At 42.6% G+C, this 22,845-nt stretch overlaps 1 protein-coding gene across 2 annotated transcripts in view; it reads left to right on the top strand.

The window, feature by feature from the left end:
- Positions 1–22,845, top strand: part of MTMR7 (myotubularin related protein 7) — a 591,157-nt gene that overhangs the window by 70,345 nt on the left and 497,967 nt on the right. For both annotated transcript variants that reach the window (XM_069631578.1, XM_069631577.1), the window contains exon 2: positions 5,986–6,108. In XM_069631578.1, the coding sequence (XP_069487679.1) occupies positions 5,986–6,108 (123 nt within the window). The remainder of the gene's footprint in view (positions 1–5,985; positions 6,109–22,845) is intronic.

The following is a 22,845-nucleotide window of genomic DNA, read 5'->3' on the forward strand; positions in this document are numbered from 1 at the left end:
GTTCATCTTCTTGCCTGCGGACAGTACGGACAGGTATAGTGTATTAGGGGAATGGTTGTTGGCGGTCCTAAAGGAATTTGGATTTGCCCCAGGGTTTATCCGATGGATTAAAATACTCTACACCAGGCCAAGAGCCCGAGTTAAAACAGGGAGTTATGTGTCAGAGATATGGGATATATGTAGGGGTACTAGGGAGGGCTGCCCGTTGTCTCCCATGCTTTATATCCTCGGGTTAGAACCCATTGCCATCTATTTTAGGAAACCATTTTTTGATGCATGGATAAGGCTGGGAGGAGTAGACCACATAATCTCGCTTTAGGCGGACGACGTCCTGCTGTATGTCAGAGACCATCACCTCAATATTCCAACTATGTTGGAGGTCCTCGACAACTTTTCCAAGGTCTCGGGTATACAATTTAGCAGAGCAAAGTTTAGCTTGTTCCCACTGGCAGCACTCAAGGGCAGAAGCACAGAGGAACTCCTGGCGCTAGGAATAAAATGGCAGATCACTGCATTCCGTTACCTCGGAATCCAGATAATGCATACCCCGGAACTGATGCACAAGCACAACACGAAAGCGGCGATACCCGCACTATGTAAATTAATGAGTTTTTGGGCGAAACTCCCCCTTTCAGTGATGGGCAGAGCCTCTGTGGTCAAAATGATTGTTCTCCCCAGATTACTGTACAAATTCCAAAATGTGCACTACTATATTAAAAACTCATTCTTCCGCTTACTTGAGACGATTGTCCGTGAATTCCTCTGAGGGCAGAACAGGCACAAAATGGCACATTCCACCCTGGTATTAACATACACGCAAGGCGGAATCCAACTCCCGAATCTCGAAAAATGCTACTTAGCTGCCCAATTTAGCTTCGTGTCCAAATGGCTGGCCGACAAAACCACATCCGAGACCTCCCTACTGCAATCTATGATCTCTCCAATACAACTAAGGTAACTCATCTGGGCACCACAACACCTACTGGGAGACATACCCTTCATAGCCACCCTGGGAAGACAAATATGGCAAAGGGTGAAGTCAATAAATCGTCTTAAACACCCATACTCCCCGGAAATACCTATGATCCAGACATGTGCAAAACAGTTGCAGACCTGCTACTCCTCAGGCACTGAGAACAAAAAAGTGTCTACACTTGGGGGGACCTATATGACGAGGGCTCCTTCAGGGAGTTTGAACCACTGCAAAGGGAGGACGACATACACACTGGCCAATTCCTCTGGTATCGCAGGATACGAGAAACGGCAAAGACAAAATGGGACACTTGGCCTGAAGAACCAGAGTCAGACCCCCTCACGACGCTACTATACAACCTAGGAGAGGGACAAAAAGCGGTCTCCCAGATATATAGCCACCTCAGTGACACTCCCCACCCAAAATGTGAGACAATGAAAAAGAAATGGGAAACAGACATAGGGTGGGAAGTGTCGGAAGGCGACATAGATTCCGGTTCATACAATTAAACATGCTGCACCGAACGTATCTGACTCCCTGCAGGCTAGCGACAATCAACAAACAAACAAGACCCCACTGCCCATGGTGTAAGGCGGATAAAGCAGACCTACTTTACATGTTCTGGGAATGCAACAAGGTTCAATCTATGTGGATGAAAATAAAGCAGACATACGAAAAAGCGGGCACCTCCAACTACAGGTGGTCCCCCGAGGAGTGCCTCCTGGGAACATACCCCAGACCAGCCAAACTTAAACACAGGGTGAAACGTATGGACTTAACGTGCATATTGGCCAAATGACACATTGCCATGTCCTGGAAAAAACCTACGGGGCCAAACTACAACGCATGGCGCAATGAACTAGAAAGATGGGTCAACGCAGAAACAAAGCATGGGAAGATAGGTTACCAGGTCAACTGACGAGTCAAGCGCAACCCTAGAGGCATGGAAAGAAATAACCAGAAACATACTTTACCCCTCAGACGATAAACCCCCATGTACGAATACAGACTGGATCACATTGAATTGCGTGAACACGACACCCACAGTGGAGGCACGCATGGACTTGATTAGGCCCCCGGAATCCCGGGATCCTCCCCTCCCCCCAATGCCCCATCCTGCTGCTCACCAAGAGACTGAGTAATGACACCGAGACTAGGAGACAGTTAAATGTTGTTAAGTTAACTTCATAAAAGTAAAGTTTATTATGTAATGCTGTTAATCCTGCTTCTAATGACACATTCAATTTGACATGTGTAGATGTATGATAATAAATGCCAATAAACAAATTTGAAAATAAATAGTTTTCCTCAGGACATCCCCATTTTGGTTAATTATGGACATTCCGGACACCTGCGCTGTCCGCGGACACCTTAACTGCCTTTTAAAAAAAAAATAAGACACAAAGGACTGAATTAAAACACACATTATTTTTTTTATTATATACAGATATACAATTTATGAAAGAGACGGGGAAGCAGAAACTGACACAGGGGAATTAGGGGTTTGGAGAGGATGGATGGGAGAGGATGAAGGGATGGATGTCTCATCAAAACATTTTTCTTGGTGCTGAGGGTTTGGGGATAGTTGACTGGGACATGGAGAGGGGGAACAGGTGCATGTTGGACAATGATATTTAATTTTTGCTTTTATGTGGTCCTCCACAAAATGTTTCAAAAGATTGAAATTTTCCATAAGCTTGTCAATTTATTGCTCCATGTGCTGCAGATTATTTTCTAATGTCGCTTTTGGTGTATTATTTTCAATGTTTGTATGGTCTGTTAAAAACAATATGTATATGTTAAGTACACATAAAGTAATGGTTATTAATTTGCTTATATAGAGAAGTGTCTACCATTAGTATCACTGTCTTCAGACATTTCCTCACGTGGGAAATTTTCCTCAACCCATTCCAAAGTACTGGACATTTCTGTGTTAAAAAAAAAAATATATATATATATATATACACATATATATATATATATATATATATATATATATATTACTTTTAGTGTACCAAATACAGAAAGTTTAGAAATATAAGTTTTCTTACTAGTTTCTGATAAGTTGTGTTCTTACTGTTGTGTAGGTCTGCTGTTGCTCTTAGCTGTGCACTTTGTCAGGTAATTATGTTGGAGGCATATCTTTTTGGTTGATGTGTTACATATATAGGTTCTTTTTCTTATTTATTACATCTGTGTTTATGTGCGCTTTTTGAACTTTTTCAGTGTTTATATAGCATGATAGAAAAATCTAAGATACCCCCTGAGTTTTTGGGTAGTGTTGATGTTGTCCGCATCCATCCGCGGACATTGGCGCAGTCCGCGGACGTCAACATCCCTAGCAGGGGGTTCAGCATGTTTTATGTGTATAAAGTAAGGGAATCCTAGCAAACATCTGTCAAATTCACACTATGTATGTGTGTATCCAGGAAAAAAAACTTTGATAAAGGGACGTTATGGTTAAGTTGCGCTACTAAAAACCTATGAAATTCAGTAAAAAAACGTTGATAAAGGGACGTTATGGTTCCAAGTAAAACCGAAAGCCCCCTGAAATTCGCCAGTTATGGTAAGCTAAGCAACCATAACTCACGCCACCACCGTGCATTGCTAAGACTAACACCCAGGATATCAAAGATGACATCACAAATGTCATTGATGACATCACTGATGACTTCACATGTCTGACTCGCTGTTTTTTCTTTTATTGATATATCTTAGACAGTAATAGTTAGGAACAAAGACATCAAAAAGTACTATTTTTGTAGACTTATATTTCTGATGTGTCCTAACAATAATTCACTTAGGGTCCACTCACAGCATATGAAATATATACATAAGAAAAATACACACTTAAAAGATAGCAATGCTTTCTGTGTATGAAGATAATCAGTAAGGTTATCAACACTTTCCTATTGTTCTGTTGTTTTTCTATTACTGTACTTTCTCTGGATGTGTTCATATTTGTATTTGTGCTACTGTTTTAGGGTGCAGTCACATCATGTGATATTTGTACATAGGGAAGTACTAGGTTTGAAGCAGAGCAATCTTTTCTATGCATGATGATAATCAGTTAGGTTGTGAACACTTTCTGCTTCTACTGCTGCTTTTTTTGCTTACTTTACTTTCTCTATACATATTTATATTTGTATGTGTTGTTGTGTCATTCTGTTTTGTATGTAGTAATGAAATTATGTAGTCAGTGGTTTTATTAGCTACTTATTACATGTTGCACAGTACAGAAAACCCTAATAAGAAAGCATTTATTATTTCACTATTCAACATGGGAAAATTATGAATATTGCACTTCCATCATGTATGCTGCACACAATCCTCATATTTATACATGAGTAGCTTAGTATATTCTTAAGAACTTCATAATAGAATGCTATTTATATCAACGCATTGTCTAATTCACTACATAGCTCAAGATATCTATTCCAATGATCCTTAACACTTTTTCTGTCAACATTATAAAAAGAATCCCTTGTACAGAGTTTTTATCAAAAGTAAATAAACATGTGATGTCATCAATGACATTTGTGATGTCATCTTTGTCCTGGGTGTTAGTCTTAGCAATGCACGGTGGTGGCGCGTGTTCTGGTTGCTTAGTTTACCATAACTGGCGAATTTCAGGGGTTTTTCGGTTTTACTTGGAACCATAACGTCCCTTTAACAAAGTTTTTTTTACTATATATATATATATATATATTTAGGAATGTGTAGGCGGAGAGGTTCATATGGAGTTTACTTGTTCTGAAAGTTGGGGTTGCTGCATTGTGAGCCAAATAATTTCACTTGCCCACCCCAGACCTCCCATGGATGGATAACTCTGAGCGGTACTTGTTTCAGTCACAAAGTTGCCAGCACATGTATCCCCCTTTGGGGTCCATGCTATAATAAGGATGGTGTTTGGAGTTGAATTTGTATTATTCATAATACAGTTGTAACTATCAGCTTGTAAGACATGGTTTTGAATGGCCCGGAATTGCTGGGGATGCTGCTAAAGTGCTGCTTATGGGCGGCAACCAACACACAACAACACTTATTCTCCTGGGTGTACATGTCCACAGTACATACAGCACGTGGTCTGTGTTCTCATGCAACGAAACCTGGGTATTCACTGTACATTTGGAAATACAAAGCTACATTAGACTGTTGATTTTATTTTTGGCTTGTTGTCCTAATGATGATATAGCCGGTTAGTTTACTAGTTCGTTGACGTTTAGCTCCCAAAAATGTATGCTATAGTTTGTTTGTACAAACTCTAGTCACTATGTAACATTTAGTCCATTGCCTGTTTTTCTTATGTTATTCATGGTGAATACAAATGCATTAAACAACTGCACTTTCCAAAGACGATTATTATATGCATCATGTATCTAGCTTACTGAAGTTGGAAATTGCATAGCCTTTGTTTGGTGATGACATGGTAACTTTATTATTTATTTTTAAAACGTTCTAGTAAGCGAGGTATTTGTATTGCAATGGACTTGTATTATTGATAGACATCACGTTTTTGGAGATATGTTGGTCTCCCTAGAATCCTCCAGAATATGTTCTATTGGAGTTGCAGAGCCATTGCCATTGTCTGTGAACTACATACCTTTATTGTATGCTGTATGTGTGACAATCAGCATCAGATTTGAAGTGTTTGTTACAGGCGTAAGAAATTACTCTTTTCTGAATTTCTACATTACAGAACTTTGATCTCCATGTATTTAAAGAGTTGGGCAAAAATCAGCCCCAATATCACTTTTCAGTTTTGAAGTTCTACCAATGTCATGTATTAAGACTTGTTGGGCTCCTAGTAAAGTGTAGAATTGATGATCTTTTTTTCCTGTGGTTGGAATTAAGTCACAGCCCTAATGTCCAAGTTGACTTCAGCTTAAATACTCCACTTGTATCCTTCTGAATAATGTTTCATTGCTTGGTGAAAGTGTGCATTGAAATTTTTTGTCATCGCTTTTATAAAAACAATTTTTCTTTTTGTATTGTTTTTTTCTCATGCACAGGTTGAACATGTACGGCTAATAGATAGGATATCCTCGAGAAAAGCAGCCCTTGGGACCTTGTATCTGACAGCAACTCATGTAATATTTGTGGAGAATGTATCCGAAACTCGTAAAGAAACATGGGTATGTTTGCATATATGTGTATGCACATTAATTTAATTTGTATTTATGCACAAAGTTGTGTTTTTTTTGGTTTGTATTTCTTTGTTTGAAATGGGGTAGTAATTCTGGAGCCAGGTCCCTCAACACAGGTATTCATGCACTTCTAGCAGCAATGAGGTGAAGCTAGCATCTTCTCATCGAACGGTTTTCATTTACAAAAAATGAAAGGCACTTGAACTGGCAATAGGCCAAGGTCTGGTCTGCTCTAATATATTACAAGATAATTACTTCAGTGAGTGTTAGCAGGGTTGGGCACATACTCAAGTTAGAGTGGTGGCACATAAGTTTCTGTACAATAGAAACACTATACAAGATTTATTTCATGTAAATTGTGGTTTAACAAGTGGTCAAGCAAGAACTCTTGCATTTTTACTTGCATAAACACAGCATTGTGTTTAATGATTCAGCCAAAATGCATATTTGTTTACTGTCCTGTTTTCTTAATTCCAGTGTTTCTCTTTTTTTTGTTAATCATTTCCCTTCTGTATGATCCACATTCTGCACTGCCTCTGTTTGATTAAGAATCCACATATGCCTCTTAGATATTACTAGATCATTTTTTTTATTCATATGAATTCTTTCTTTTTGCTTGATATGGACATACAATTATGATTTTTTTTTATGGATATAGGTGTGATTTTTGTTTGTTTTTGTGGACTGTAAGGGGGCGGAAGGAGGAGACTAACACAAAGGTGGAATAGCGGTTGCTGTACACATGTATTTTGGTCCAAAAACAGAGGAAAACGTATCCGTCCATATTTCTATGAGGGGTTTCCCTCCCTCAACTAAAACACAATAGTCCACCGTCATGTGTCAAAAACCCTACCTCTGTCCCTTAGACTAAAACTAAACTAAAAATAAAGTAGACCTTCTTGGTCCAGAAGAATGACTCCCTTTTTCTGGACTGGGGATAAAAGTTCACTTCCAGGATTTTACTTCTTCTTGGGGGGATTGAATCCCTTCCCTGGGTCAAAATTGTCTGCAACAGAAAAGACCAAGTTCCAGCTCTTCTCTGTGGTAGGCACACTGCTTATCGTTTAACACTCTGTATCAGAAAGTCTTTTCGGCTTTGGTTACCAAGGGAATGACTCCCTTCTCCTGGTATGTTTATTTTACAGTTCAACGCAATCGGGATGGGGGGGAATGACTCCTTTCCCCTGGCCTTGGTTAACAGGAGAATGACTCCCTTCCCCTGGCCTCTCTTTCGCTTTGGTTTCACAATTCAACACTTTCAGTGTTTCCCTTTGAGGGCCCCAGACCCAGGCTTCCCCGTCTCTAGACTTGGGCAGAATTGGTTAATTCTCCTGGCAAGTACTGCCACAAGGAATATTGTTTGTACTACTCTTCTCTTGTGGGTCTCTACTGCTTTGATTTGGCAGACCTGGTTTACTCTCTTGCCAGATACTGCCATGAAGATGACTTGTAGGGATCTTCTTTTGTGGGCACGTATCCCTGACCAAAACCTTCTCACATTCTATTTGTGGTGCTCTTAATGTTTTCTTCTCCCCCAGGGGCTTCCTCCTCATCCCCTGCTCTGTGGGTTAAGAGTCCTCCATGCCTCTATTGTGCTGCCCCTAACAGTCCCAGCAACCCCTGTACCTTTAGGGTCCTTGCTGGGAGCACTCCAGTCGGCCTTGGACTCGTCTGATTTCTGTTTCAGTCTTCTCCCACTTTGTGTTGTGCTGCGGCAGCTCCACAGCATTTGATTCCTTGCAGAATGCCCATCTTCAGTCGACTGCACGGTCCAGCTGCCTCACACGCCTGGACTGTTAGGGAGAATTCTCTCTTTAGGCTGAATTTCCTAACCTAGTGAGTCCCCCAGCAGCTTTGCTGGATTTCTGGAGTTTGTTCTTTTTCTCCTGCCAAGAGTGAGACTCTTTTTCTCCCACTCTTGGACATGATTTATGGTGTACCTTTGACTGCTAATGTGTTTTATGGGCGATGGGGTCCTTTACTCCATAGGGTCTCATGTGTTTTTTTTCTATGTGTGTTACACAGCACCCTCCGTGCAGTAACACCGGGGTGTCATAGTGACCCCCCACCATAGACTCCATACCCTGGGACTGACTACTGTCTCCCAGGGCACGTAAAGTCACCATTGGCTTTCCTAGTCCCAAATTATTAACAGAAACCAGTACAAACCATCATATTGTGGACATACTGGTCGGGGCAATTCGATTTCCCTGAGGTCTGTTAGTCGAGGGGGCACGTCTCTGTCCCCCCTGATCGAGTTTTGGCTGGTGGCAGTGGATACTACTTTTTATATTCGACCGCAAATATATTCCTATGGGATTTTCCCATTGTTCGAGGCTACCAACTTTAATTATTTAATTCTCATAGCCTCGAACATACCGCCAGTTTATTGAATTAATATTAATTCGCCGGTTGGTATTTTTTGCCAGGACTCGATTCTAAAATGGCGTTTGTGTTCTCTTCTGTGACTCCAACCCAAGTCGAGCCCTTTGTTCCACTTTTTGGCGAGCTTCTCCACAGAAGCCTCCAAAAGTGGTGCCACTCTGTCTGGGTATCACAGGTGGTGTGGGAGGGGGTTTAGGCACCCTGGACTGAGTTACCTTGGTAACTCAAGTCGCACTCTTGTGTTATTGGCCCAAGTGGTGAGCCGGCCGGCTCATCACAATCAACGAACCTGGGTTACACGTGGTCACTCTGTTCGTGGAACACCAGAGGAAACATGCATCTTTTCACAAACCCCTCCCCTGACCTAGAACAATACCAAATCATATGTCTGCAGGAAACCTGGCTTAGTGAACCCCCAGCCTGCGATGGCTTTCTTACATTTCTCAACCCTGCCATCGTTCAAAAACAAGGAAGACCTGCGTCTGGCCTCCTCACCTTAATTAAGATAAACCCCCACTGTACAGTACTAAGCTCTGAGAATATCAACCCTTGGACTCAACTTACAAAACTAACCTGTACCAAGACACATCGAAACGACGAAATTAAAAACAATCTAATAATTCTAATCCTAAATCTATACTGGAACCCTGCAGCAATATCAACGGAGGCTTTTATCGATGGCGTATTTCTCGCAACAGACAAGGCCATGACAAAACACCATTAACCAGAAATTATAATCTGCAGAGACCTAAACATCAAACTATATAATCAAAACGGCTCCCTTCAAACAATCTCAGATCTCTCCCCAAAAGCAAAGAGATGGATAAAGGAAACTGCGATACGCAATCTTATCCTCCTGAACCACTCAAAGAACAACTCTGCAACTTACACGCCAACATGGACCAGAGGATCATCACATGCAATTATTGACTATATATTTCTATCTTGTAACCTACATGAATCAGTCACAAAAGCACAAACGGTATCAACCGATAAAAGTGATCATAACCAACTCATCGTCCAATCCGAGACACTAAGCCAACCAGCACGAATACTTATCATATATGTTGTAACATACGACCAAATGCAATATTTGTAACAACAGTATGATTTCTTGTACTATTCATAATGTGTCAACAATCGCTATCATGTGTACCATGCAACTAAGTTATTGCAAGTAACAGCGCCTCCATGCCCCTGGGCTGCTTGCGCGCTATATAAATATAAACAAATAAAATAAATAAATAAAAATAAAGACCATCGCCCCCCATGGAACTTGACGGCACAGCATCAAGGCTAAGAATTCCACAAACAGCTATGGCAAAGCTACCGAAAAAAAACTCCATGATGCCACTTTGACAGACTCTGAGAAACTTAATTACGAATGGATTCTTCTTCCTTTTCGACAAACTACCAAAAACCGCCCCCATATGGATCATCGCCACACATACAACCAAGAAATAGCCGAGAGGAAAAAGTGCCTAAACCGAACAATACGACAGATAAAGAAAATAACATCAGCGGAGAACAAGACCTGAAATCAAAAACCTGAAACGAAAACACGCAAATTGGACAAAATCTCAACAAAATGTCCTCCAACAAGCAGACGCAGAAAACATAATGAAATTGCATAAAACCCACAACTCCAGAGAACTCTGGAACCTGCTCAATGATAACCAACAAAAGCAACATAAACTAACAGCCAATGTCGCGCAAGAAACTTGGATAATGCACTTCTCGACCATATACGGACCGAAAAGAATGGACTCACAAACCACACTCCCCTCATCCGAAGCAACCTGGCAAGTAAATGCAGAATTTTAAGACTTCATGCAGCTGATCAAAAAACTGAATACTTCGAGAGCCCCAGGTCCTGACGGACTCTCGTACGCTGACATTAAACAAGACCCAGCTGCTTGGGCGAACTTTGTGTCACGTTACAACCTTGGTAAATACACTCCACCGAATACCAAACTCCTGGAGGTCGGCGATAATTGTCCCAATCCACAAGCAAGGATCAAGAGAAGAACCACAAAACTTCCGCCCAATTGCCCTACTAGACGCGTTGGGGAAGTTATTCGCTGCAGTGCTCTTGAAACAGCTAACCACTTGGGCCATAGAAAACAACAAATTCTCGACCAGGCAAACAGGCTTCACAGCAAATGTCGGAACAAATCTCAACCTGATATTACTTCAGTTAATAAAGCATGAAGCTATCAACTCTCATACCACAATATATGCAGCATTTATCGATTTTAAAGATGGCCTTCGATGCAATCTCACGACAAAAACTTTGGTCTAAACTCAGAGCTTGGAACTGTCCGTCGAACATCCTCGAACCGATCATCCTCCTCTACTCAGGAACCACCATAAAAGTGAGATTATCGAAGCAAGGAGTCACAACCAACGCTATACCGACAACAAACGGGCTAAAACAAGGCTGCCCTTTAGCAGCAACACTATACAACCTTTTCACGGCCGACATCGAACAACACCTAGGATCTAACAAAACTAATCCCCCGAAAATAAATGCGACATCAGTCCCTGCTATGGCATATGCAGACAACATCGTCTTGCTGGACAAAACACCAAACAGGACTACAAGCCTCCCTGATAGCCTTGAACAGCTATATGGAAAAGAATGAACTAACGATTAACATTGGAAAAACCAAGACAATGACTCTAACCAAACCACCCACCAAAAAACCACAACAACCGAGCTTCTACATCAACGGGAGCAAAATAGAAAACGTGACAACTTTCAAATACCTCGGCATCCAAATAAATCAATCAAAATCAGAAGAGCTATGGATCGACAAAATTGAACAAACGGCACAATCACTATCGAGACAAGGATGTTTACTTCACAGAAAATATGGCAAGTTCTCCTTCAAACCCATCATTGCCTATTACAGACAAAAATACATCCCGATACTAACTTATGGAACAGAAGCAATGCTAAACGCCTGGACAATTGACTGGATGAAATTTGAATCAATCTTCTGGCGCAAAATTCTTCACCTACCGCAGACATACCCAATGCCAAGAATCCGCTTTGAATTGGCAACCCAGTCAATTGATTCATTTGTACAATGGAAAAGATTAGACATCTTCCGGAAAATACTGACTGATCAAAAAACCCCAGCTATTCAAATTGAACGAGCCCAGGCAAACACCTTTAACACCACGATACTACAAAAATGGAAACAGTCAATGAGGAAAGAAATGGAAAACAAAGACATCTCGGAAGAACTTCTAACGCTTCGCCCACAGCATGCAAAAATAAAGCTTCTTCATAACGACTGGATAAAGACCATCCAAAAAAAGAACACTTACAAACAGAATCTTCAGTGTATCAAAGATAACAGAAAAATTCATGAACCACCAGCATACCTTCACATTTTCCCAGATCAGAACAACGTTCACAAGGATACGCTTGAACATTCTTCCTACAAAATCGTATCTAGCTATTATGAAGCAGATTGATGCTACAAACAACTACTGCCGCTTTTGTAAGGACCAAGCAATTCCGGAAACCATCTTCCATCTGGTTATGGAATGCCAATCACTTTCCTCTCAACGCAAACAATTCGGAACGTTTTTCCAACTCTCGGCCCAACAAATGACCACGCAAGAAAGATGGGCAGCTCTGCTCAGTGGCCATAGCAATAAATATACATATACAATTGCTCACTTCCTAACCTCTATACTGGAATTTAACAAAAAAACACCAGGAAACCAATTTTAAACTATGAACTCCGATCACTTATAGAATAGAAGTAAATGATGAAAAAGTTTACAAACAAACTAAATCATCGAGGAAAAAAAAAGAGGTTGAAAAGACAGGGGGCCAGCACACACTCCTGTCTCAAACCTTTAAAGGTCTCAATTGGTCTAGTCGCGTCTTCCTACTTAGTCAATCTGACCTGAAGGACTGTGTCTTTGTGAATAAATTGTAACATATCAACCAAAGTGTGCGGACAGCCCCAAGTCAGAAACTTTCTCCAGAGCAAATTTTTGTCCACTTGGTCAAATGCATTTTTCAAGTCAATATGTACACAATAAAGTCAACGTTTCCTATTAACACTTTTTTTTAAAAAAGAGAAAGGCATAGTCCATTAAGGGTACTGCCCATTCCCTTTCTAAAACAAGATTGAAAATAGTCAATTTGACTGCTTTCTTGCGGCCAAGCGGCTGGGTCCCATAACATAAGAGCTGACAAATTTTCCTGGAGGCATCAAGGAGCGCAATAGGGCAGTAATTGCAGGGATTGAGTCAATCACCTTTTTTGAAAATTGGAACCAAATGTCTTGGTGGTCAGTATTGGATCAGATAGACAGAATAAAATGATAGCCCACATTCCCGGGTTGTTCTTGAAAGTAAAATTGGACAGCCCATCAGGGTCAGGTGCCCCGCCCCTGAATACTTTGATTTCATAATCAAGCCATAAATATCATCTAATATGAAAGACAGCTGCTAAGATAGATTTGAGTCCACGTCAATAGATTGAGTGGATCCTACCATGGCAGCACTTTTTTAAGTGTGAAAACCAAGTATATACTCCAATTGGATTAGTTTAGCTCAATTTCTGAATTTCAAAAAAGATCATTCAGAATGTTCCAAAAACTAGCTATATCAGAATAAAGGACACAATTCAAAAACATTTCTGAATAGTTTTGGAGGCGAATATATCTATACGCGCCTTGAAAAACGTGTGTATAGGCGCATTATAAATGCCTTATATCATATACGATTTCAGCCTGTTTTTATACCGTTGAAGTAACCTCCTTAAATGCTCAGATCTTAATTAAAGGTAGCAAAACTAAGGATTTAATATATATGGTGTCTCAACTCTTTCTTTTTGTTAAGTATATTAATATCAAACCTGCATTTGTAGCAAGGAAAATGCTTATGGGAATGTGGACTCAAATGAATACACTGTGAACTATACAAATCAATACAACAAATTACAAAACTCCTAAAGGGACTGAACAGTGGACAGGCTTTCATAAAGACCCATGGTCAAAGTAGACACCAAGTTTGACATCAATTTCAGCCACTTGTTACCCCATAGCGCGAGGTTGTATCTGACAAATGAACAAAACATCTTTTGAACCTTGATGTAAACAAGAGCAATTAAGGTCCCCCTGTCATGATTATTTTATGATTCTCCTGGGATTCTAAACATGCTGTAATAATCCTAATAATATTCTCAAATAATAAGTTGGCAGGGCATTTATCAGGATTCCAGTAAACCTTTAAAAAGAATAGCCTCTGATTAAGGAAGTCTTGCTTCATCCCTCTCTAATTTTATTGCTTGAAGGCAGGGAATCGTAGTCCTCCAATTTGTTCTGTGAATCCCTCAAGAGTTGTGTGGAGCAAAATGAAGGCTGCCGAATGGGCAACCCTGAGTGCCTTTTTCTGCAGGAGTTAAGTGGACTGTGGAACCAACTTTTAAAGGGGATTCTTGAAGCCATACTTCTTGAAATAATAAAATGTCTACCTCCCAATTGTGTAACTGGACTTTCTAAAGTGTTAAACAGGTGGCGTAAGCCACTTGTGTTCCAGGACAATACATTGATAAATTGATTACTAAAGATTAGACTTGGCTGATTTACACTTGGATACCAATGCAGACGACAGCCAGGAACAGTCTTGTGATTTGACAGCTTGCGGCCTTAGATGTTGAATCAACACAAATAACCTTCCGATTAGATGAGTTGTTAACATCACAAAGAAACTGTAAGGGAAATTGCGTGGTGGTAATTAATTAATGTATGTCGATCGGTTTCAAAAGCATTCAGGCTACGGTCTTTCGGTTGCTGTGAATCTTTAGTGTATTGTAAGTTATTCTTCACTGGAAATAATTCATAACCCGTCGAAGTAAAGTTGGTGCTTCAGCCAATAAAGTCTGGTAAATCAAACAAAAAGAAATCTACAAAACAACTCTGTCTAAACATTTGTGGTCTGAAAATTCAACTTGCAATGCAGGAATTTCATAGGGCAGATCTAACACGTTTCTTTTCTGTTTAAGACAATGTTGCTATGTATAGGAAAAACAAAAGCGGTTCAAATTAAAAGAAAAATATTGTTTTGGTTCATGTGATAGATTTAGAGCATGTTGAGCAGCTGTCATAGTTCATTACTGTGCACTAAATTCAGGACAGTTTATGACAACATTTATAATTTGAGATGGTTCCTGATTTGGTTCCGAGTACGTGGAGAGATTAAGTAAAGGGTCCTCACTCGGTGAGGGAGTGACCATGATAACTAAATCCTGTCATTCCTAAAGACTGAACCACTGCAGATATGGTTAGCCTTCTTCAAATAGGGCCAAGAGCTGTGATTCTGTTAAGTTTCTTTTTGCCTTTTTTCTTCACATTTTATTTGTATTTACATCTTTTTATTTGCATTTATAAACTCAGAGAAAAACACAATGTGCGCATGTTACAACTGCACTAGAACTCCCAGATATAAGGCAGATGTTGCAAAGGCATTTAGAAAAGTTAACTAAACTTTATAAACATATATGGAAGCATCCAGAAAGTTTCAAACTCGAGCAAGGTTTCTTAAATTCAGAAAACAGCAAAGGGGGATAATAAGTATCAGTTAGACAGCACCAGGGAGGTGCAAGGGTAGCTCACAGTCCAGGAGCATTCCAGCAAGTCCATAGCCCGCAGCCTGACCGGGCAGGTTAAGTTTATGTTGTGAGTCTGAGCATATGTCAAGAATTCTCCCAACCACTCGAAGAAGGACTGTGTATCATTCTCAGAGAAATAGACCACCACCTCCAAAGCCATCACCCCCCACATGCGCAAGCAACAGTCAACCACGGTAGGGGACCTCTGGGATTTCGAGAGAGAAGCTATGATGATCTTTGCTACAGGGAGCATTGTGAGAACTAGGGGGATGTCGATGCTATGCCCCATGTGTACTCGCCCCTTGAAAGCCCCCAGAAGACAGGCAAAGGGATCTAACGTCAGTGATGACCCCACAATTCAATTTAGCGTGCATACCGCATCAGACCAATAAGTTTGTTTGGGGTACCACCACAGTATGTGCAAGTAAGTGCCCATGCAGCCCCTCCAACATAAACCTTCCCCTTTTTTGCCCCCATGTGGTGCATCTAACCGGGGTGAGATACCCTCTTGCCAAAAACCAGAATCCCTGTTAGGCGTGCTGGACACATCTGGTTGCCTTCTTAAGCCCTCTACACACCTCATTCCATCCCTCCGGAGGGATCCCAGAGGGTTGTTCCTGAGGTGGCCAACTCTATGGACCCTGTCCATGATGATGGGCTTCGCTGTTAAATCAGGGAAGGTCTCTTTAAAGAAGCGGAGGACCCATGCCCTCAAGTCAGACCCTTTGGTTGCTTCTTCCATGCCTTGGATTCTGAGGTTCTCCCATCTGTGCCTATATTCCAGATCTTCACTCGTGGAGATTAGTTCCTCCATTCCCTGCTTGGCTCCGGCTAGCTCGCCCTGTATGTGTATGACATCCTCCTGCAGGGAGTGTAATGACCCTTCAGCGTCCCCTACTCTAGTGTTAATCTGCTGAAGGTCCCTAGAGTGTCCCTCAAAGGACTTCTGCAGCCCCTCCATTGCAGCAGCAATCTCCTTCTTGACTGAGGTGGCAATCTTCTCCTCCAGGGAGGTCATGCATTCCAGTAAATCCCTCTTCATGAGTGGGGAGGGGCCGTGCCCATCACCCACCTCCCTGGGCGCCGCCATCACCTCCCCAGTCCATTTAGCAGAACTGCTAGCACACTGGGATCTGCCGCAGGGGCCCACAGGGCAATCACCGAGCACACCACCTTCTGGGCCCTCCAGGACAGCATACAGGTGCACTACCACTGTGCTCCCTCCTAAGTATTAAGGCTCCAGGTAAGGATGTCCAAGTCCAACCAGCAATCCAACACCCACTGCCGGGCTATCCCCAGCACACTTCTCCCCCTAGTGGGGGTCCAGAATTGTCCCACACTGCGTGCAGTAAGGGGATCAGGGACAGCCCCCAGAGCTTTCCATCTGTGTAAAATGCATCAGTTGGGGTAATGGGTTGCCTAGTTGGCAAACTCCCTTGTGGGCCCAGCTCTTCCATCTTTCTGGGGGCCCCGCTCAACCTCCAAAGAGTGTAGGGGAGAAAAGAACCAAAAAGTCATATCACAGGTAGATTGCAAACGTGTCTGCTGGGAGCTTCAAATCCTCCAGATGCGCTTGATGCATCTAGTAGCCTACAATGGGGCTCTAGTGGGCCTCAGGACATCCATGGAGGGGGACATCTCCGTGAGCAAAGTGAGGGTGAGCCTGTCCCACAACGAGATCCGGGGTCCAGGTGCTCTGGCACACCATAGCCCCCATCGCTGCTCACCCGTGCTGGCTCTGGCACCCAGGCACACAGCGGGGATCAAAGGCCACTGTCACATTGTGCGGCTCCCAGCCCCCAACCCTGTCCACCAGTTCAAGCCTGCAGCCTGCTCACACCGTCACAGTCCATGGTCACTGGGGCCGTCTCTCCCAACGCCATCCCTGGGCTTGCTTCACTCCAGCGCCCGCAGCTGCTGCTCCCCAGGCCCTCAGCCGCCAAGACAAGGCCATTGGGCACAGCCCACCACCACCCCCTGGGCACCACTTCTAATCACAGTGGCAGGCCACGCGGCTCCCCTTACGCTGCTTAGCCTGCGGTCGCCAGCAACATCTCAGACCGGGGTCCTGCTCCCACAGACTGCCGTGCCCCAGACACAGCTGAGGACAGAGGGGCAAGGACCCTGCTTCAGGCGCACACTCCACATCAGACTTAAGAAGCCTCTCTAATGAGCTGCCTTTTTGGTCGGACACCGACCACACCCCCATATCTTCACATTTTTAGATTTATTTTCTGCACCCTCAATAGAATTTTGCGAATCCTGATTGTTCTTTTGTTGATTTAGATTCCATAGACATTTTCTTGATCCACTGATCTTATTATTTTAGGATTTTGGTCTTTTTTTTTTTTCATTTGAGGAAAACCAGATTACAAAAAATAACGTTTGGTTGTTCAATATAGGGTCCAACGGCTTTGGACTAGAAACAAATTCAGTCAAATGCAATGGGGAATCTGAGCCGCTGGAGACTGCATAATGGGATCCTTTACAAAAAACTCTACGATTTGGACTTCAGCTGAGTTGCTATAAATATCAAGATTAATAGAAATTGTGTTAATCGCGATGTCCTTAACAGCATAGAAGCCAGACATTAGACACTCCCTCCCCTGATTTTGAGCTAGGATAAAGCCCTCCGAAAGAAAAGTTTGGCATTGATAGTGTTCAATTTTGCCAAATCCCCACAGCTCCATGCCATATCTCGCCACAGAAGAAGCTTTACCATGACAAACTTTGAGTTTGAGCTCCATCGGCTTTATTTTGAATGAGCCCAAAGCTCTGGCTGCCCCCCAATCTCCTGTAGGGTCTGATTCTCAACATGTGCCTCTGCCCCAACATTTGATGACCATCCCCCCCACACATAAGCAAAGTAATCCACTTGAGGGATTAACTCCCCCTTACAGAGATGGATGAAAACCTCGGGGGACACTTCCATGACAGCCTATTTCTGGGTGTTTATCTTCAGCCCAGAGTAGCCATAAATCGGGCTTAATCGACAACAGCACTGTAGGGATCTGGGAGTGAGAGCTAATAAGACTGTGTCATCTGCAGAGGTAAATAAAGGCAAACGTCTATTACCCAGCCTAGGGAAATCTGAGTTAGATTTAAGTAAATGGTCATACACTACCACAAGGCTTTCTGGACCCGGGGACCACACTACATCCAATGTTCTCTTCCTAAGCATCTTCCTTCTCGAGCCCTCCGCTCATCCACCTCCCATACTCTGAGGGTCCGATGCTTCTCCAGGCAGAGAGTGGGGGGTAGATCTCTGTTCTCGGTTGGGGCCTCCCTCTGGAACAGCCTCCCTGCTTCTTTCAAACTTGAACAGGACCACCTAAGGTTCAGGAAGCAACTCCAGACCTTCCTTTTCGCTTCCGCTTTCTCTCTCCCTCTCCCTTGCTGATGTCCCTGTCTGCTGCGCATACTAGTTACCTGGCTACTCACTGAATTTATGAGGCCAGGCTCCCGTACAACCAGTTGCCCTTGAACTGCCGCCTGGCCTCCCAACCACTTAGGGACTCTATCGCAAACCCTTCAGTCCCCTGACTCTCCACACTTATGAGCCACTCCCTGGCAGCACTTACCAGTTCCTTTGCACTCTCTCCTCCCCGCCTGGCGCTTCTGCCCCTTCTTCCCCCCACACTTGTGTGATCTGAATGACACAAGGCCTAGTAAGATCTTTGTTTTGTCCTGCTTCTGTCTTCCCTTCCTTGTCTTGTCGCACCTAGACACACTTGTGTACAGGCGCGTTATAAATGACTTATCATATAGGCCATTTATATAGAGACAAAAGAGCAGATGGGCCAAAACACAGTCTTGACGCACCCGACGTTCACCCATTCCTCCCAAGACTCTGCTTCAATTTCATGCTTTCTATGAGCTATGGCTTTGTTATAGATAGTTCGAGCCGTGATAATATCAAACTGTGTAGACAAGGGGTTCTTCAACATTCTCAGCGGCAAGACTTCAATTTTACACACTCTGCATTGAGCCACCTAGGATGAGGCTCTTCCTTCTACCCACTCTCAAAGTAAATGAAGCCAAAAGATTAGTCCGGAGTAGCGAGAAGTCAGACCAAATATCACCCTGATCTAAATTGCCAGAAAAAAAGACATTCGAGAACCCGCCAATTAATTTTGACAATATCCCTCTGCAGGCTCTCACAATCCCCTAACTGCCAATTTAAGAGACGCTTTAAGCCACCAGGGGACACGTTAGAGAAACCTGGGAAGAAAGACCTACCCTGAGCATAAGCTCCAGTTGGTTAGGGAAATTATCACTACATATATTATTCAGCACCCTGAACCTAATAACGCCATCCCAGAATTTTACTGGGACACAAAGATAATCAATCGCAGAGCGACCCAACATGGAAGAAAAAGTAAAATTCCCCAGACCATCCTCTGGGAAGTGACCATTGGCCGCATGCATCCCCTAAGCAAAGCGGAACGTGCATAACCAAAACCCCTCCCTACAAGTTGTAACATCTTTCATAGTAGGGGGCAAGATGCCAGCCAAATCCTCTTCAGTAGAGTCAAACAGTGTTACACCTAGCCCACTGCTCAACTTGACATTAAAATCCCCACCAAATAAGACATAGATCGTTTGCAGCCAGCCAACTAACGAAACCCTCCATTATGGTGGCTAAAATACCAAATTGGGCTTGGGGGCTATTATCAAAATTGACCACAAGAAGATTGCAACCACCCACCCTTTGGATTCTTGCCGCCTGCAGGAATGGGCAAGAAAACTCCAACTGGATGGTTTCAATCACATAAATGAACCTGACCAAGATGTGCAACCCTCCATGATAGCGCCCCCTGGAGCTTCCCTGCGCCAGTACAAAGTAAGCCATAAACCCATCAACAGCCACATCGTCCAATGTCCAAGGCTCCTGTATTAAAATAATATCGGACCCTTCAAAAAGTAACAAAGACTCATGGTGGTCTAGTCTAGATTAGATGCCCACCACATTCTACGACAGGCACACATACAATTACCCAGGCTTCGAGCGGGGGGATTGCACACACAATACATCAGAAAAAGTTGGACCATTTGCCATGAGGCATTCACTAGGGCCATACTGGGCCTCCCTTTCCGCTATCACCCGATGGACCCTAAACGTGCTTCATAGAAGGGGCCTGAATAGCGTAGGCATGCAGCTTATCCCAAGCCTGCTGTGAAACTTGAAAGGGCGCTAGAGAAACCGGCCTCCGCCTCAGTTCCAGTTCAGATCTAGTTAAGTCGATGACAGGACGATTAGGATCAATAAAAGGCTTGGAATTGCTACCGGGCCCCGAAATACGACAACCCACAGCGGGATTCTTGGAAAAAGAGGAAGGAACACCTTCCTTGGCTCCCCTCACCTCCTGCCAATGAAACCAGGAGTCATGGACGTGACGTTCAGCCTTCATGTCTTCAGAAACCTCAATCCCCTTGGAAGCCAAAACCTCATGACAATTCCAAATACACCTGCAAATAATTAGCATTAACAAAGGAAAAACGGACATTGGTCCCTTTACAGAACATGCAATCAGACAAAATTTGAAAGCGGTATCATTCACCCCCAACACTTCCGACAGGCCCCGCGCTAATAGTGTTTTATAGTTATTTTTGTTGCCATGCGTGAGGCCCTTAAAACAATAACAACAACAAATCAGATTTAAGTCATGCCAACCCCTGAGGTGATCATCATTTGTAGTTCCTTGTCCCACAGCATCGGCAAGGGCATCCTCGGAGACATGAGAGGCCACAGAGGTTGAAGTATCAGTTCCACAGTGACCTTGCATAATTCTGTTGGGCCTGGCCAAAACCCCAAAGTCAGATTTCAGACAGCATGACCTGGACCCAAGGAGCAGGTGGGCCCATTATGGGACTCCACCAATACATCAAACTGTGTCGAGATAGCTCCAATGTGTATAGGTCTCAGGGTAACCCAATCACAGCCCAGATCCTCCCCATTCTTCATTTTATCTCTGCATCTCTGGAGAGCTACGGCTCTCCTCAACTAATTACTGATTATGGAAATCAAAACGTTTAGTGTGACGGTTGATTGTTCTAATTACCAAATGTACAGTATCCTGGAAGGAAATTGGCAAACTAGCCAGAAACACTAGTTTAAGTTGAAAGAAATTCATGGTAATGTGTGCTTGGTGTCACGATCCTCCATAAGGCTATCAGATGATTTGCTTTTAAGGCCAAACCTATGGATGCCGGAATATATTGTTTTTTTGGACAACATTTTATATCTGGATCTACAAATCATCATGGCTCCTGAGCTTGGGCTACAGCTATTTCATGCCTTACATAGTTTCCTTTTTGCTAATTCACACACTGCAGAACCATCCTTGTTTAATTTGTACAGCTTCTCTTAAGCCTAGCGGGGCATTGTTTTGAAAAAGGTTCACTCTCATTCTGACTATGAAAACTATAGATGAATATCCCCCTTACTTCGTAGACACCTGGTTAGAATACTAATGCTAAATACTGTAGTTCCTGCTTCCCTGTCTCTGCTGCCACGCTCCGGAACTCCCTCCCCCTGCCTTGAGATCTACCTTGTTCCGGAAAAGACTGAAAACCCACCTGTTCCATTAGCAGCCTCACTGCCTGCTAAATGTTGTTTTAACTGCATAAACTGTAACTAGCGTCTACACGATCACGCTCCACACATGTATAAATAAATTAAATAAATGCATGGTGGTGTCTCACAAGAAATGCAAAATTGTTCTGATATTCTACCGATAAATCGGATATCTACTGGAGCTTAGAAGGAATCATTGATTTGTCAAAGTATGGGAATATATTTAGACAAATTTAGTTTATTCATAATTAGAATGAGTCTTAAAAAACAACAATGTGGGACAAACCGCTGAGTTATCACATCTAGATATCACGTATAAGAACATATACAAGTGTTAAAGATACACCAACAGTATTTTTTACAAATGACCAAAAACAAGGAGCCATACCACATGTACACAAAAAGCTAACAATAATTGTGCAAAGCTGCATAAGTACATATTAGCAACGGTTGTGCAAAATCGCATCAGTGCGCAAAGTGATACAAAACATCCCACAATATAAGAGAAGAAGCTGCAACTTCACATTAATGCACACATAATGTTGTAACAATAATCAGAGTTCATAAAGCATCTCCATAAAAAAGAGATCAAACTAAGTGCGAACAGTGCTTACAAAACCGTTTACAAATATGTATCAGTTCTCAAAATCATACATAGATGCATGTGCAAATTCACATAAATACACAAAACATTGATATGAATGCAGATCCACTACTATGAATGGTGGGCTACTAGAAGGTGGTTGGAGGAAGAACATATCCTGAACCTTACTTCTTGATCGTTCCCCATAACATAGTGTAACCCTTCCCTTTTACCAGTTTCGATGGAACAATCCTCTAGAACAGCACGTGAAATGATGTCCGTCTTGTTAGGACCTAGCTGTGCCAGGGAGCTATCCCAGTATAATTCTTCCAGCAGGGCTATATGTCCTCAGGCAAGTCCTATGTTCCCTCTTGGCTCTAAAAAAACAAAATACAAAAAACACACATACCATTAAAAATATGCCTTCTCTCTTTCACCCATCAATCATTCCCAATTTTGCTCCTAGAAGTTTATATAAAGAAAGGGCTATTAATGTTGGCTATCATTTTAGATTCTAACGTGGGCCTCAGGTAAATCTCA

Source organism: Ambystoma mexicanum, chromosome 6q (genome assembly GCF_040938575.1).
Source record: "Ambystoma mexicanum isolate Mex_15411 chromosome 6q, UKY_AmexF1_1, whole genome shotgun sequence".
In the NCBI taxonomy this organism is placed as follows: Eukaryota; Metazoa; Chordata; class Amphibia; order Caudata; family Ambystomatidae; genus Ambystoma; species Ambystoma mexicanum.